The sequence below is a fragment of the Pezoporus flaviventris genome, unplaced genomic scaffold, assembly GCF_033815535.1.
Source record: "Pezoporus flaviventris isolate CSIRO_AGI_PZ_B2104156 unplaced genomic scaffold, CSIRO_AGI_Pfla_v1 ptg000007l, whole genome shotgun sequence".
Classification (NCBI taxonomy): Eukaryota; Metazoa; Chordata; class Aves; order Psittaciformes; family Psittacidae; genus Pezoporus; species Pezoporus flaviventris.
In genome coordinates, this window is record NW_026892555.1 from 37,299,887 (window position 1) to 37,317,391 (window position 17,505).

Below are 17,505 nucleotides of genomic sequence, written 5' to 3' on the forward strand. Positions count from 1 at the left end.
TGCCCCTCTACTCTGCTCTCGTGAGACCTCACTTGGAGTATTGTGTGCAGTTCTGGTGTCCTCAACATAAAAAGGACATGGAACTGTTGGAACAAGTCCAGAGAAGGGCCGTGAGGATGATCAGGGGACTGGAGCACCTCCCATATGAAGATAGGCTGACAAAGTTGGGGCTGTTCAGCCTGGAGAAGAGAAGGCTGCATGGAGACCTCATAGCAGCCTTCCAGTATCTGAAGGGGGCCTATAGGGACGCTGGGGATGGACACTTCATTAGAGACTGTAGCGACAGGAGAAGGGGTAATGGGTTAAAACATAAATGGGAAGTCTAGATCGGGTATAAGGAAGAAATTCTCTAATGTAAGGGTGGTGAGGCACTGGTATGGGCTGCCCAGGGAGGTTGTAAATGCTCCATCCCTGGCAGTGTTCAAGGCCAGGTTGGATGAAGCCTTGGGTGAGATGGTTTAGTGTGAGGTGTCCCTGCCCATAGCAGGGGGGGTTGGAACTAGATGATGCTAAGATCCTTTCCAACCCTAACTATTCTGTGATTCTATGATTTGGCTCCAAACAAACAGTAATTTTTTTTTCCCAGTGGACATCTCTGCATATATTTCCTTGGTATTTGTGTAAATTTATGTTAACTAACGTGCAACAGGACAAGTTACTTGATGTCTGGCACCACACTCACTATTTCATTAGTTGAGAGTCTTATTTTCATGGGTGATACTAAGATTCTGCTGCAAATAAACCCTAACCTAAATAAACTTTACTGAAGATCATGGAATAAGCATCTTTCTGACATTAAGCTGTATTTCTTCCCAACGCTGTTCAAAGAAAAACGTAACTTGGTACCTCTAGCGTCACCAGGTCTGCACAGAAACACACTCTCACTAAGGATGGGCCTCGCACAACTTCAAAGCCATCCTATGTTTTCAAAGCAGGACTCTGTCATGGGTGGTGTATTGAATACATTTCAAAAGAAACACGTATTTTACAGTAAGGTGACCATTTCTTTCTTCAAACATGTGCAAGTCTGAATCCTTTTACAAATGACCTGCATATAATCCTCTCTAAACTGTGGGGATCAGAACTGGCTACTGACTCTGTAAAATGATTGGAAACCTGATACCCTGAACTCAGCATTAAATCTGACAGCGCACATCAAGAGTGTTTTGGAGGAAGTAATGACCTGTTCAACAGTGCTTTCTTGTGGCAGTCCAGAAACATTTATCTTCTTAAGGAAAAAAAACTCATTACCTAACAAACAGCAGATGGAGATACACTAAGTGGGCAACTTAAATACCCAGCAAATGCTGTAACCTCTTCATGAGCCGGGTATCACTGAAAATACAAGAATGCAGCTCAGGAGATTCTCTCCAAGTAGTGGAAAACTCTTCCATGAGCAATCTAGTGACAGTAGGGCAAGTAATGCTCTTAAAAAATTATCACTGCATAAAGCAGTGCATCCAGTTGAAGCAAAAATTGTAAGATGGACCCTTGATTATACACTTAGAGCTGCCTAAATCTCAGATTAAAATATGCATAGCAGTCTTGCCACAAGAGCTCACATTATTTGAAAGATAGTCAAATGCTGTACTGAAGAACACAATAGTAAATCAAGCAGAAAGTTCCATGAGATCTCCAAGAGCTTCAGATGGTGAATGATGTTGTTCTTCACAGTTTCAGGTCTCCCAAATTTGGGGAAGTATGAGAAAGAACCCTAAATAATCCTATGAATGTCACATTTGAGAAATCTGAATGTAGAAGCTCTCGGGAAAGTGACCTACAGCATTGTCATAGGTGAGTTCATAGGCAACTAGGAAACAATTTATCCTGTTTCAGTGTGGCATCCAAATGAAGTTCTCTCATGTTAGAAAAACAGGAATTTATATCCATTTACTCAGAGAAGTTCATCCATTTCAGGAAATCAATCTTCCTAATAGGTAGCAGTTTCCTATTCTGTTTAGAAAAGTCTTCTGGAATGAACTCAATCAACAGAGATAGCCACAAGGTACAACAACTTCATATTAATATAAAAGTTAGGTTATGTTTTGAGGTATTACCTCTTAGCAGATACAAACTGAGAAGATCAACCGGATGTGTGGAAGAAATGGACTTCTAAGAAGATGCACATTCCACCATCGGGAACTGTGAAAGATTATAATGGTCTTTTCCCACCAACCTCAGGCTCCACTTTGAGGAACAAGAGAACAGATGCAAGAAATGTGCACAGTAACCAACTATAGCCAGAAGGCATCTGGAAAACTAAGTCACAGTGACTTTGTAAAATGGAATTTGACATAATCTTTGGTGAAAGACAGAGTACCTAGTGGTGAAATATGGCCTTAAACTGCTGCATACTAACCATCTGTTACAGAAATCTGAGGTAATCCTATGCTGATGACGTGTTCCCAGCTCAGTAGCTTCTCAGCAAGGTGGAAAACCATACAGGCAGGAAAATACTCTAAGCCAACACCCACTGAGCCCAAAAGGAATGAATCAGGTAAGCCAGAAAAAGTCCTGAACATGAACAAAAGTGATCTGAAATCAACCAAGGACAAGGTATTCTGTTTCTACATGTGAGTCAGGGGGTTTCTCTTTTTTAGTCCTCATTACACTGCGAAGTAAAATTTCCCTCACAAACAACTCAACTACTTTGCAGGGCTCTGTCATTAGTTTTACTTGACATATACAGTTTTCCTGATCTTACAATAGGACTCTTTCTCAGAGGTAGAACACTACAGAAAAGCATCTGGCTTATTTGATATTCCAACCAAGGAAGGCCCCCAGAAGGTCCTTTCAGTTATATGGCTCAGGAATGTTCAGAACAGGCTTCCCTACATGACCCTCACAAGCAGTAGGGCAGGAAGGGATATTATGGGATATTCTCTGGAAGTAGGTAGTGTTGAAGTCACAGCACTGCAGAAATGTATTTTGTTACTGACTACTCTCTAGCTTTTCACAACAACTTGACTCTGGTTACTGGTGTTAACTCTGACAAAACACTACTGCAGATGGGGCAGGCGCTCCTTAAACATGCTATCTCTTATTACGGCCCTTCAAAGACACTCAGATTTCCTCAATTTTCAACTGCCTTTGAGAAACAGCTCAGCTTGAGAAGCCTTTTTCCACATTAAGGCCTAAAAAGCCTAAGATGCTGATGTCTGGGTTGAGGTGTTTGGTAAGAAATGATACTGGCAAAGCCAGCCTTCTTTCTCTTCCCCCATCGTACACCCGCTGATGGTACTTTAGAGGATGCCAGACTGAGCACTACATGGAGATTCTTTTTGTCAGAACAGGAAGAGACTTTTTTCCCCCATAATTTAGTTTCTACCATGTGTTACACAGCTGACAGTCTTAAAAAGAATAGAACACAGAAGGTGATTTCATGACACATCTAAGCTACCTGCCACCAAAAGGATTTCACTCCATTTCTCCTTTATCCCCAACCATCACAATTGTCTGATTCTCCTCTTAAGGCAGTTTAGGGAGCAAAGCTAGCAGAAAATGATTCATTTCTCTGTGCTATGAGTGCTTTATCATTACTCGCTATGGGGTCAAATGATTGCCATGGTCATTGCAAGAGGCAAGTTAAGACTACAGCAACAGGGGGAACAAAACTTTCTGTGGCTTCTTGCCTTAGATCCTTTTAGGTACCTTTAGATCAGTGAAATGATGTTGCCAAAATAACACTAAATCTGCACAGTAAGTGGGATTTTTCTGATTACATCCCTTCAGGTTTCATGCTACCTAACTGATGCATTCTAAGGGAAAGAACATGTTGAGAACAAGCACCACTTAAATAATGAACAAATATGACTTTTAACACAAAAAAACATTTCAGTAGAGACAGTATCTGTATAAGCCCAAATGTTCGAATTTAGTATCACATATCCATCTCCGGTAAGAAATAATTTTTAAACCAGAAGTACAAATCAATTCCAGTTTATTTGTGTATTATATATCTAAGCAAGAAGCCAACTGTGATTATTATCCTAAGGAATAACAGGCATTAGACCTCAGTGTAGCAATTGTTATTCAAATCAATCTTATTTAACAATAGCATATATGATTTTGATTTGAAAGTTTCTCTGATAAATTGCTGGGGAAATGGTTATTTTCTAGGCCAAACAGATGTAACTTCCAACTACTATAAATTACTATGTGTTTTTTCTACTATATATAAGTATATAGTCTGTTTGCCTTAATGGCATGTCAAGTTGTGCCCCAGTCATCACCTTCAAAACAGTTTTTAATTAGTTCTTTCCCTGTAATAGCATGTTTTCTATCCAGCAACCTCCCCCCTAGCTTTGCTCCAAGACTCCAGTTTTCCAACACTGTGGACAGGAAGTGAGTACTAGGCAGAACTGGACTACCACCCCATTAGTGACAGAGAAGAATGCTGTGACTTTTCTACTCTTTAGTAAAGATTTCTTTCCTCCTACACACTTGAACTATAACCAGTCTCACAGTACAAGCTCATGTTCAACTGGTCATCATGTGTCATGACATGAAGGGATCTGCATTTGTCTTACAGCCTTCCCAGAACCAAGCTCTCCTCTACTCTTCGTCCACAGATAGCCCTATACTTAGCTATTCTAAGTGTTATTAGCTTGGATCCAATTTATTAAGTAACACAGCTTACTCTGTATCTGCGAACTGTCTTAATTATTTACCACTCTCCCAATCTTTGTGTCATCTGAAAACTTCCACAGCAATGATCTTGTTTTATTTCAGGTCATTGAGAAAAGTGTTATACAGCTCATGGACATGAACCAATCCCTTAAGAACTAAGCTGGAAATGCAAATCATTTCTCATTTACAATTACATCAAGAAATATCAGTTAGCCAGTTTTAAATCCACTTAATGTGTGCCATATTGATTTTATATCATACTAGTTTATTAATCAAAATATCCAGCAGCATGAAATCAAATGCTTTACAGAAAATCTAAATGTATAAATTCACCACTATCACTTCTTTAAGCTCAGCTGGAAATAACACTCCATATTACATCAAATTTAAGTGAGGAGGATTATGTTGATTTGAAACAACATTCAATATACATGCATTATTTTCCCACAGTCCTGTTTAATTACCTTTGGTAAAGCCATGCATGTAAGTGCAGAGACTCTGCTCTTTATAGCTACAGTTTTCCAAATACTTCTACCCCAAATTTTCTCTGTACCTGCTTTCCTTCTCTCAAAAGAACTATTCAACCCAAGCACAGTAACACAGATTCAAAATACATCTGATACATGAAACTTGAAAAAGAAACATCAACAAGTTTAATTTCTGCAAGCTAGTCTTTTCCTGGAATGGTAGGCAAAGATTGTTTTTTACGCTTAGTTCCAACTACAATAGTTTCTCCATTAAGAATCCTTTCTGTCAGCTCTCCTCAGGAATGTGAAGCAATAAAAACCTTGCATGAAACAATGAAATCCTGAACAAGAGTTGCAACAACAATTCTTGGTCCCCCTTCTGTTTCCAGCCTATCTCTTGGCTACTAACAAAAAGTACTCCCTTTATTAATTCACTATTAGCTAAAGCCTACTGTATCAGTACAACAAACCCAATCAAACCCAAACCTAAGTGCTTAGATTAATAAACAGTAAGGCACATACAACAAAGAGAAAAAGAAAGAAGAGCTTTTACCTGTGGATCTTTGAAATACATTTCATACAACTGAATGGTCCGCCGGCTTGCTTGACTCCCATGATACACAACCACATTCAATTCTGTCCAGGTGCGGAACTCCCTTTCCCAGTTGGGAATTGTAGACAACGGTGCAATAACCAAGAAAGGACCATGGATTCCTTTCAAATATATCTCATAGAGAAACGTAATGGACTGGATAGTCTTTCCCAACCCCATTTCATCTGCTAAAATGCAGTTTCGTCTGAAAACAATAATACAACCAGTCTGAATGACTTCTTCGTAACTTAAAACATAGAAAGTAGTAAGGAGCTAAACTGACTAAAACAGAAACTTTTTAGAATAGCAAGTTTACACTGAAAAGCCATCATAATCTTGCATTTTAAATAAATAATTTGTGACACAATAAGCATGGATATATCCATTTTATGTACCTCTCAAGTTCACATGGGAAAGGGGCAGCAAGGGTATGCAAGAACACATACACATGTAAAAGCATTTGTCAGAAGAATCTGACGTTTATGTTTAATACAAGATTATGTTATCCACCCAAAATTAGTTTGTGTATCACTCCTATGGCAAAAAATGAGACGTAAATAATTCTAAAACCTCACTTTAGAAGATTACTTTATAAGGTTATTGTTTCAAAAAGAGGATTGTTTGCAATTGTTTCCGAGCTTTACCAAAGCAGAATTCAGCAGTAAGCAGTATTTTACGTACGTGTTGTACCAATTGAAAAGAAGCCAGTTTACTCCCTCCAACTGGTATTCCCTGAGTTTGTTATTGTTTTTATACTCCCTGGAACTTTCCGATTTCTTCCAGTCATCGGCAGGAGGTCGCTCCTGTTTCAAATACAGCAAATCCCATTAGTGGTTTCTGAAAGACCACATTACTTTACTATTTTCAAATAAAAACCTCTATACTGAGCCAATTCTTACCACACGCTCAGTTTCTGGCTCCCTAGACATCAGTTTCTCAAATTCTTCAACCTTAGCTTGGTCAATGTCTTGCTTGAGCTCCCAAGTGCTGTCTTCATAAGGAAGTGAACACCATTTCACCAGATAATGTGTTACAGGCTTTGTTAAGACAAAAAATAAGATTACATCACAATTTAGGAAGAATAAAACTGTAACCATTTTGACAGGAGACCTGCAGGCTAGATAAAATTCAAACAGCTTTACCAGACCTGAATGTCTGAATCAGCCAAAAGGATAAGAAAACAGCAGGCTGACACCTTGACAACCTAACAAAGTAAGATCAGAACACAGGGAATGCAAACTTACAACCGACAAAAGTACAATAGTACAACTGAAATTGCTAAGGCTAGAATAAAAATTTGTAAGTAAACCAATATTCATTTTCCAACTGTTACAATTTCTGTGTTTACCACATATTTCAAAAATCAACTGTTTTTTCTTAAAAGTGTCATCAGAATCTTCCCAGCAGGCAACCCAACCACCACCATTCATTGACAGAGCATTATGGAAACGCTGTCAGTAAAGCCTTCTATTCAACAATGGCTAAAGAAGAATCTGCTGGGAGACAAACTGATCTTGTTCTGCAGAACAAGTCATTAAAAAGTAAGAAATATTGAATTCAGGACCTATTCTGCCAGAGGTAATCTAAACAATGTCTCATCTACTATGACACTGAGCTAAGATTCTTGCAATTTTCATTTAAACGCTGTATTACATGCACGGACAATCATATTTCTACAGTATTAAGTACCACCTTAGATCTATATGTTAGAGGATATTGGTGATGGTGGTGTGGTGGGTTGTTTTGTCAGTTTTCAAATATAGGTGACATAAGTTTAGAATTCGCATGTAACCCCTTTTATTTTAAGGAAACTGCTGTACTAGCCAATGTTTTCTCAAACATGTCTGTTTTCTACACACATATACCCTGGTGGCTTCTTAAGTGTTCCAATATATTCACATTTCTAAACAAAAAAAATTCTAACCATAATGACCATATGACTACAGCTGCACTAGAAGTTTTATTTACCTCTCCGTTATCATCTGTGCTACGTGAAAAATCCAGGATTCGATCAACTTCGACATAATCTGGATTAAAAAGCTCATCATCAATCTGTCCAAGGAGGCAAAAAATAGGAAAGATATCTCTATTAGCCCTTCCTGAGTGGAAAAATTATTATACATTTCACCAGGCAATAATATTTTGGGTCACGGTGACACAGAATTTATATTTGGCAAACTTCAACATGTTAATTGAAATGCTACAATTCAGCAAGATCATTCCCCGTGAGGGAATCAGACTTCTCAGAGTTTGTTAACTGGGCCTCTTAATTACTGTGTGAAACCTTTTACTGTGAGAGAATGTTTAAGAATATTTTAAATGAAGTGTGAAATTACAATTCACTAATGAGCAATCGAAAGGGCTTATGGCATGCAATGCATTTAGCATTCTTGAAAACTACAGCTTGCAATAAAGAAATTAGAGCCTTGTACATTAAGTGCCTTTGGATTACTTTAACTCCAGGAACTGTCTAACTGCTTTATAAGCAAGATTCAAAGACTATTATTTCAAAAACACAGAAAACACTGCATGCATACACAGTGTCTTAAAAAAAAAATCATGCCTTGTTATGTTCCATCTTCTCCCTTCAACAACTTACGGGATTCTCCTGTGTACTAAAGTGTTGTGCTTCTTTTTATACTTTAAAGATCCTCTTCAACAGAAAAGGCAGGCAAGAGTACTAAAGACTATGTACATTTTGATAGCTTTTTCTAAAACAAGAGCAAATTCCAAGTATTTACAATAATTTGTACCCATTTGGAAACAGATTTCAAAAACAAATACAGAAATAAGAAGGAATTCCAGGCATCCTTACCTAGAACAGATGGACGTTTACAATTTACAGGTTTTGTTCAGCTCAAACTACATAGTAAATAAAAATAAACAAATACAGTAGCACATGAACCTGTTGTGTTAGGGTTTTTTCCTCAAAAGACCACATTTTACTGAAAGGAAAGCTTCCAGAGAAAAAGCAGCAGATCTGGTCTTTTATTGACAGGACCCCTGCCACACTACTGCTTATGGCTCTAAGTGAAATTAAATTGATGATAAAAAGCTTCGAATCCCTAGTGAGCAGCAGTCCATAACACAGAAAAATGTGATGCATTTTTCTGGCATAATCAGCTCCTGAGAAAAGAGAGCTGTTACTGATTCAGTAAGAGTCATGCTTACAGAGCAAAACCCCACTCACTTTAAAGAAAAAAAATACAGTGAAAAGTATACAGTCAGGACAGATCACTTGAGATTCATAAACCTGCAAGACTTGGATCAAGAATGGTTACACTTTATACCAGAATAAATGCTACTGATGTATCACACAGCCATTAAAAATCTTCTGTTTCTATACAGAGCAAAAATTCATAAAAATATTCCAAGAAGAAAAGGAAAAGGAAAAGGAAAAGGGAAAAGGAATCATACTTCTGAAAGGAATTTGTTCTGGCCCTGTTTTGCCTTAAACCGCTTTATCTTCTGCTGAATTCTCTTGTCTTTGTCCAGCTCTTCAACAGATGCCCACTGACAATGAAGGTAAGAACTAGAAGATGAAACAGAAAATCTTACTCAAAACTATGCTTCCATTGCATCCTTTATGTATCCCACTAGTATACTTCCAGCACATTGTAGCGCCATGCTTGGAAAACTGGACTCTATCTTCTTCATCATACAAGTTATTAACAAATCATCCTTATGGGAAATAAGTATACTTACTGATGGCAAATGTTGTCAATAAATAAAAACAACTCTCACCCACAATTTAAATACATACCCCATACACCCAGTGTTTGGCACAAAGCTAAGATGATTTTTATTAGGCACACTGAAAATATTATACAAGACATTTATCATCAATGTCATTATTTGAAATCATATTCTAGCAAAGAGTAGGGTTTTTAGAAGTTAATGAAAATACTCAAATATTTTATATAATAAGATGTATATATATATATATGATGTACTGGCTTTTTGTGAGAACTGCATTGTAATTAAAAGTTACATATGGGTCAATTTTAACACTGAATAAAAGAAAACCCCTTTTAAATGTAGTTCCATGGTAATAATTCATCTTTAGAAAACACAAACAACAACATGTTTGCCAAAATGACTAGTCCCACGTTATAAATTTAGAGTCTGTCAGAAGTTAAATTGCTAAGAAGTCTAAGACATGAAGAGCTAATACAAAAATTACATGTCCATGTAATAAAACTAAAAAAAAAAACCGAAGGCATAATTAGGCTATTAAACATCATGCAATAATCAATATAGTGCAAAAGGTACAAAGGTGGCATCATATTTAAAGTGAAGTCTATCTGCAGTTAGCTGCAAGAAACTCTAAACATATCTGTGTCTTGGATGGAAAATCTGCTAAAATTAAACAAGATATACTACTTTTCCAAAAGAAAAATGATCTTATCCAGCTGTGAAGTATCTTATTTTAAATACTGATTGCACTGCAGTTTCAGAGCCCAGAAGTGAAACAACATGCTGTTCTCACCACTATTATGTCCCGCTTACGGAGGAGCAGCTATCCGCTGGAATACTGGAAGCCATCTAGTTTGTTACCTTGGACATTTTGTTGCACACATATCTTGCTTTTGAAACAATGTTAAGGATTATTTTTGAGTATGCACACACAATACTTTATGGCTGCAGTTAGTTACACATATTCATATGTATGTGCTGCATGCATAATAAGCCTTAAATTTTTTCAATAGCCGAGGAATTTTACCTACAGATTTCATTCTGGAGAGAATACGAATTAGGAGGACACTATCAAACCCAGTACCACTAATGCAAGGATTACCCTATTTATTTGCCACTGTTTTGTATTAAATATTAGAAATGTTTAAAGTTGAATAATAATAGATCACTACGAAAAATAGTTACTAAAAAGCATTAGGAAGTTACATGAACTTAAAAGACAGTAATGAAACCTGTAACTTTACTTACAAGTTTTTGTACTTTACATAGAATTCCTCTACTTCTACCTCCTCTCCATTCTCCATCTATAAGAAAAGAATTGTTGAAAAGTGAATCAAACCACTACACAGCTCAATTCAGCTAATGATTAAAACTGACTGAAATACGGTCTGACTACAAAAAAAAAAACACACTGATTACAGATACGGTCCTCACATAGACAGAGGTGTAGGAAAGCCTTTGTGGGGAGAGGCCATGGGCGAGGAGTTTCCTCCAGCAGCTTACCCAAGTACATACTGCACTGCTTACTACAACTTCCAAGACATGAATCATTTGAACTCCTCCCTAACCACATGCAGCTTCATTCACAACCTCACCCCAAACCTGGCTTTCTGCCAAACCCACAGTGTTAAGTAGAAGCCAAGTGTACCATTTTCTCAGGCAGCAGCCAATTAGCAACTGCACTCCTGAATGCCATATGTATTATTTTTGGCTGGCTCATGGCAACTTTACATTGTGGGTTTTGTAATGTTTTAAAAAAGAATTTTAAAGGGGGTTTATTCCTCCATATAGTTAATAACTCCAAACAAGAAGCCATATAAAACTAAACCTTATACCTCTGCTAGAATTTTAGTGCATCAGTGTTCATGGCTTTAGTTTTACTCAATGGTGCAATTAAATTCACTCAGGCAAGATGTCTCACATACAGAGCAGCCAAATTAAATTAACACCCAAAAACTACATCTAAAGCAAGGTTAAAGTTGTGATATAAACCAGCAAAACCAAGGGCATTCACTGCTAAGGGTTGAGACTACCCTTAACTCATCCCTAGTGCCAAAGTATTGCATAACATATGGCATGTAATACTTTGTTGAATTACTCCTGAACCCAGACACAGGACAAACTAAGGACAGTGCACCAGGAACACATTTAGAATTCAGTTTATGTCACAACATTAACGGTTTGTGTTTGCTAATGAACTTTGGAACAATTTTAAATAGAAGAGGATTTTCTGCTTTACAGACTTCATCAGGGATAGCATCATCTGTAATAAATAACTGTATGTAGTGCTAAACAGACAAAACTCTTCACCCCTGTGTAAGCCCACACACTCCATCCTTTTTATATAAAGAAAAAAAAAAATATAAATGAGATACTACTCTGAAACTAGAGACTGAATTGCCATTCTCTCTCAAAAGAACAACAGTAGCAGCTGCATTAAACTCTGTTCTAGCAGAGTAAAGAAAAAGTTAATGCGTTCCTAATCCCTGATTTCCATAGTATTTCTTCTCTTCCAGACTAGCAAGGGATTTTATCATTTCAGTGTATGTGTCACTCCAGTACAGTCTGCTTGTGTTCCTTTCTGGAAGGGCAACACCAGCTTCCACCTAGCTCTCTCTGAAGAAATGGAAGAGATGGTTCTCCCGGCGTACTTCTTGATATTCCTGAATCCTGTTTAAGAAGATAAACTATCCCCTAAGCCTAAGCAGACAAGAAGCTTCTCTGTCACTTACAAAGCTACTGTCAAAAGGAGGAATTTGAAGAATTTTTTTATAAATAAAAGATCTAAAAGGGAGTATTTCTCAATAAGGTATTCACATTTAGAGGTCAAACTGTATTAAAAAAAAATATTAGAAAATAGGAGAACCCATTATCTGAATCTCCTAGCTAGCCTGAGGCAATACCACTTTTTAACAAAGTCATCCCTAATCTTAAGGCATTAACTTTTTTATTTTCTGAAATGTATTATGGCCAAGTCTCTTTGATTAATTTTAAATCAGAATCCTTAGAGATACATCAATCTTACAATGACAACATGGTTAAACACCTTTATACAAAGGTTGCATATTAGCCAATTTAGCTCCCCTCAAGAGCATTTCAGTCAAGTGTATTTTCTGTCAACTGCCAACTTAATAATAATTTACAATGTAAATCTTGATAAATCCTGTAACCCTCATGAGTAAAACGTACTTTTGTATTGTTTGATGGGTAACAACTGGTCTGCATTATTATACGGTCTATGAGCGTGCACTGTGCATCAAAGATTCACCTAAATACAAAGTAGTTCTCAAAAAAGTATTTATAAAATCTTACTCTGGCATTCACAATCGTCACCAGAAAAAAAGGATAATCTAATCAAGTTACAATCACCAGCACTCAAATAGGGCTTAACAATACATTAGTTCAGGATACATGAGACAGATGCTTATGGCCTTTGACACCACTGTCTAATACCCACTACACAGACACTGACCCTAAGCAGGTAAAAAGGTGAGATAGGAAATTTATGTAAAATTTGTCCAAAACTTATTATGTAAACATCCTAAAATAGTGCATGGCAGACTTGGGCAATGCAGGACACTTCAACTTGTCATTGCCCAGGTGCAACCATAATGGACAATCTGATCCACAATCTCTGCAGATAACTGAAGGTTCAAATGATCCCTCCTTTCAAGCAAATACTTAAAAGAGCACACAATCTTGCACTGCCATGGCCACAGAAGTGATACAGTAATACCTGCTAATGCAAAAGTTATTTGAGCGAGCCAGTTACATGCAGAGACAACAGCAAGCTTAAAACACAGAGCAAAAACCCCAGAAATATCAACTGCTAGAAGAACAGAAGGCAGAACACATTAATTACAGATGCAAAGCAACATACAAAAAGCAAACAACCTCAACTGATACACAGCACTAGATTGTAAACTAATCAGTCTGTGGGTGAAATGCCTGCATTTGAAGACAGGCTGAGAAAACTGGGGCTGTTCAGCCTGGAGAAGAAAAGCTGCGTGGAGACCTCATAGCAGACTTCCAGTATCTGAAGGGGGGCCTACAAGGATGCCAGAGAGGGAATCTTCATCAGGGACTGTAGCAACAGAGCAAGGGGTAACAGGTTCAAACTTAAACAGGGGAGTTCAGGTTACATATAAGGAAGAAGTTCTTTGCTGTGAGGGTGGTGAGGCACTGGAACAGGTTCCCCAATTAAGTTGTGAATGCTCCATCCCTGACAGTGTTCAAGGCCAGGCTGAACAGAGCCTTGGGTGACATGGTTTAGAGCGAGGTGTCCCTGCCCATGGCATATGGGTTGGAGCTTGATGATCTTAAGGGCCTTTCCAACCTAAACCATTCTATGATTCTATGGTTTGTATGTAAGTTCACTTAGATCTAATTTTCACTGTGTATGGGTAGGCAGAAAGAGAAATTCAGATGTGTAACATGCAGGTATAATGGTCTACATACCCCACATCTTTCCATAATATGTGCTAACTTTTGCTGAACAGCATGTTTGGTGCTGAACAGCATGTTTGGTTCTAGACATTCCTTTTTAAAGTTAAGGAGTAGAAATTCAAAGGAGTCTGAAGTTGGCCAAGAAACTGATTAGAAAAATTAGAAATTTCCACATGTAAACTGAAGACATCAGGACAGTGATGGTTTGGAAAGAGCGATACATGCATTTAACACTTTCTGCAAGAGGGAAGAGTATTCAACAGAATTCAAAATTCTATATTAAAAGCAATGGGGAAAGACATTGTCTCTTACACTTCAAACATGAATTAAAGTAATTTCTACCTCTTATTCTGTACACTTGAAAAATGGTTACAAGCACAGTGCTGTATCCTACCTGCTACCTCCAAAACTAGACTAGGGCTATTTCTGAGAAAACCAGCATAATTTCGCGATAAGAAAAGCGTATTCATTATCTGATGTCCTTTACTTGAATGCAACATCTTTGTTACAACCTAATCCACTGAAAGGTTTCCTAGTGAAGCCTTTCCTCATGTTTATTTTACAGACCAGTCCTGATCGCAGCAATTTACTTTGATTAGTAATCTAACAACCAGGGTTTTGATGACGTTAGTAAGAGTGTAAAAGACCTTTAATAAAAACACAGTTGGATACTTCAGATGTTAAATATTAACACCCTGATATCCATTTTTATTTTGGAGAGAAGGGTTGGGGAGAAGAACAGGAAAAGAAGAGACACCCCTCAAACCTGCAAATACAATCTGTAAAAAACATTAAAGAAACAGCTCAAAATAGAGCTTGCCTCCAGCAGAGCTTGCAATCAAAGACATGTAGGCAGCAGACCAACCACTTTCCACAAACTGCAGCAAAATACACACTCCCCATGAGTAATCACACCTTTGTTTGCAGGGGAAAGGAAGAAGAGAAAAATAATTGGTGAAACCCAGCTTCCAGTGTAAAGACATTTATGAAAAGACCACATTCCCCTCTCCCACCTAGTAGACCATCAGGACAACTAATTACTGAGTTTATATTACATCAAGTTTAACTGAAAAATAAACCTATGTTTTGAAATACAAAATATAGCTCTAGACTTCAGAAAAAGCCCTAGAAGTTCTGTGTTGTGGAAGGTCAAATTCAATCACAGCCAGTCATGACATCGCATGAATTTAAGTTTACAAAGCTGTAAATGATGTTATGACATTAGTAATAAAACACTAACACACCCCCCATGCCCCCCCCAAGCCTCCCCAAATACCACAACATTAAAGAAGTAATACATTAATAAAGGCAACTTTCCCTCCTCCTCCAATTAAAAAAATTAACACTTTGAGGAAATGAAGTATTGTGGCTAACTACGATCAACATCAGCACCATATCTATGTTAACCAGTTTCCTGTGCAACTGCAGTACAAGTCAGAGAATGAGCTGCACAAACAGTCCATAAAATATAATAATGCCTTTTTTACAAGAAGCTCTTTTCTACTTCCTATTCAGAGTTTTAATAGTTTGCAAGTGCAAAGGCCAATCAAGTTGTGAAGTAGACCAGAAGAATCTGTAAGCAAAACAAGAACATAACTAGCAACCAGGGCAGAAATAAAACCATACTTATTTCACTACTTAGCACAGTGACAAGGAATCTATTAACCACCTGTATATGTAATATTGTTCACATGTGAAGTTGTTTCAGCTGCTAAGCACAACTTCTATTTTTCTTTACTAGAAAAGGCAGAAACTTAGTATGCAGTAGAGCTCTCACTCATCAAACTCCCATGAAACACCACTCTGAAGTAAAGAGCACCGTATAGGTATATTTGCAAAAACGAAAATTCTCATCTGGAAAAAAGCAAGCAAAAAGACTAAACAAGTAATTAGTTTTATCTATGTCAATCCAAAAGTATTTTAAATACCATCAAAGGACACATTCCTGGAATCACTTCTATTCAATTAAGTATCTTTTGAATTCAGAGTATCTATCTGGGGTATTTTAAGAACTTTACAGGGATTTCAGCAGAAATATGCTTAGCCTGTTTAAACACATGCAGGGAAAGGCATTTGGTTTGGTTTACCTTTTTCTTGACTGAACGGCTGCTCATGATTTTCTCCACAACAGGGCCTTCAGCATCAGCAGATTCCTACACCGTAAATACCATACAAGAATTATGGGAGTTCAACTTTGTTACTTAAAGACTTTCTTCATTATTAGAACTTCAAATAATTTTTTTTGCAACAGGGATTTAACATGCAGGAGGGCTTATTCCCCCTTGCACAAGAACTTAGAGGATTCACGTAGATGTAATATCATAATAAAGGAGCAAAAGATACTTGTTAAAGCCCATTTTTAAGAGCTAGAATAACTATAGCTTTCTCCGAAAGGCTGACATGCACAGATACACAGATATGATCACATGGGGACTGTTCACCTCTCTTAAAATAACATGCACTTTTAGCACCATACAGTCTAAATATCAAATGATGTTCAAAAACTCTAGTTGGCTGTGTAAGGGTTCATACAATAGGTATCAAAATTGCCTGCAATTCTGTATTATATTTCTTACTCTAACAACTGCAGACAAACCTACCAAATTCTCCTTTCGGTAAGGCACAATTAACAACAGAGATCACAGAGCATTTCACAGGGCTTAACAAATTGCCAAATGAAATACCAAAGAACACGCATATATTCTCCAATAGGTCATCAGTTAAGTGAAGTAGTTCTTTGAAAAAGCACTACAAAACAATGAGATTGTTACAACAGTCATTCCTACATTATTACCCCTCATTTTATTCAAACTATTTTATCCATCATTTACATTGCACAGAGAATAAAGCGTACCCTGCTGGGTACTACAAGGCAGTAATTTCATAAGGGGGTTCTTATGGTGCCTAGCAGCAGGGGACAAGCTTGAGTGGTTTATTAAAGTCAGAGAAGCCAGACCACTGAATTCATAGAAGTAAATTCAAGATTCCTAGCAGTCCAGTTTAGTTTTCCTTTAGAGAAAGACTACTAATTTCACAGAACTGCATCAAACTACGTATCATCAGCTTGTAAACAAAGTCATAAATTAATGTACTCTTTAAGAATGCTAAAAGCTAATCCCTTCCAGGCACACTGTGCCAGCTATGGATATCACTCAGGAAAAGGCCCCATATTTGAACAATGAATGCTGCAGTTTCAGCCACCTTTACAGTCTGTTCGTGTCTGACCTGTTGCTCTGACTGAGAAGTGTTTGAAGGAGAGTCTCTTCCAGCAGCATCAGCATCATCAGCCTCCTCATCTGAAATCTTGAACTCCAGGTCTTCTGTGTAACGCTTCCTCTTCACCTGCCTGCTGGAGCGTCGCTTCTAAATAGAAAGCATTGATATTTTTCATGAGAAACAAAACTGGCAAGCAGTGGAGTAACTGAGAACATTTGTTTGTGCTTCTTAAACACAGTAGCATGCAGCAAATGCTATTATTTTACAACACGCTGGTAGAAACAACAGAATCAAGACACTATTGAGTTTCTGCCTGTCAGCTATTCTTAAATTCTTTTTAATCTTTCAGCATTACTAAAACCACATTAGAAAATTAGAAAGCTTATATCAGAAAGCAATTAAACCCCAAGACGTTGCTCCTCTGAATTCACATCTAGGACAAACTTTGACAGATGGCCA

The 17,505-nt window shown here is 37.5% G+C and overlaps 1 protein-coding gene across 6 annotated transcripts in view; it reads right to left on the minus strand.

Annotated features, from left to right (window-relative positions):
- The window catches only part of CHD7 (chromodomain helicase DNA binding protein 7), a 135,288-nt gene that overhangs the window by 33,001 nt on the left and 84,782 nt on the right, over positions 1–17,505 (minus strand). For all 6 annotated transcript variants that reach the window (XM_061448411.1, XM_061448410.1, XM_061448412.1 and 3 more), the window contains 8 exons: positions 17,056–17,193; positions 15,918–15,983; positions 10,633–10,688; positions 9,106–9,220; positions 7,657–7,740; positions 6,588–6,725; positions 6,370–6,491; positions 5,650–5,893 (listed from right to left, as the gene is read on the minus strand). In XM_061448411.1, coding sequence (XP_061304395.1) covers positions 5,650–5,893; positions 6,370–6,491; positions 6,588–6,725; positions 7,657–7,740; positions 9,106–9,220; positions 10,633–10,688; positions 15,918–15,983; positions 17,056–17,193 — 963 coding nt within the window. The remainder of the gene's footprint in view (positions 1–5,649; positions 5,894–6,369; positions 6,492–6,587; positions 6,726–7,656; positions 7,741–9,105; positions 9,221–10,632; positions 10,689–15,917; positions 15,984–17,055; positions 17,194–17,505) is intronic.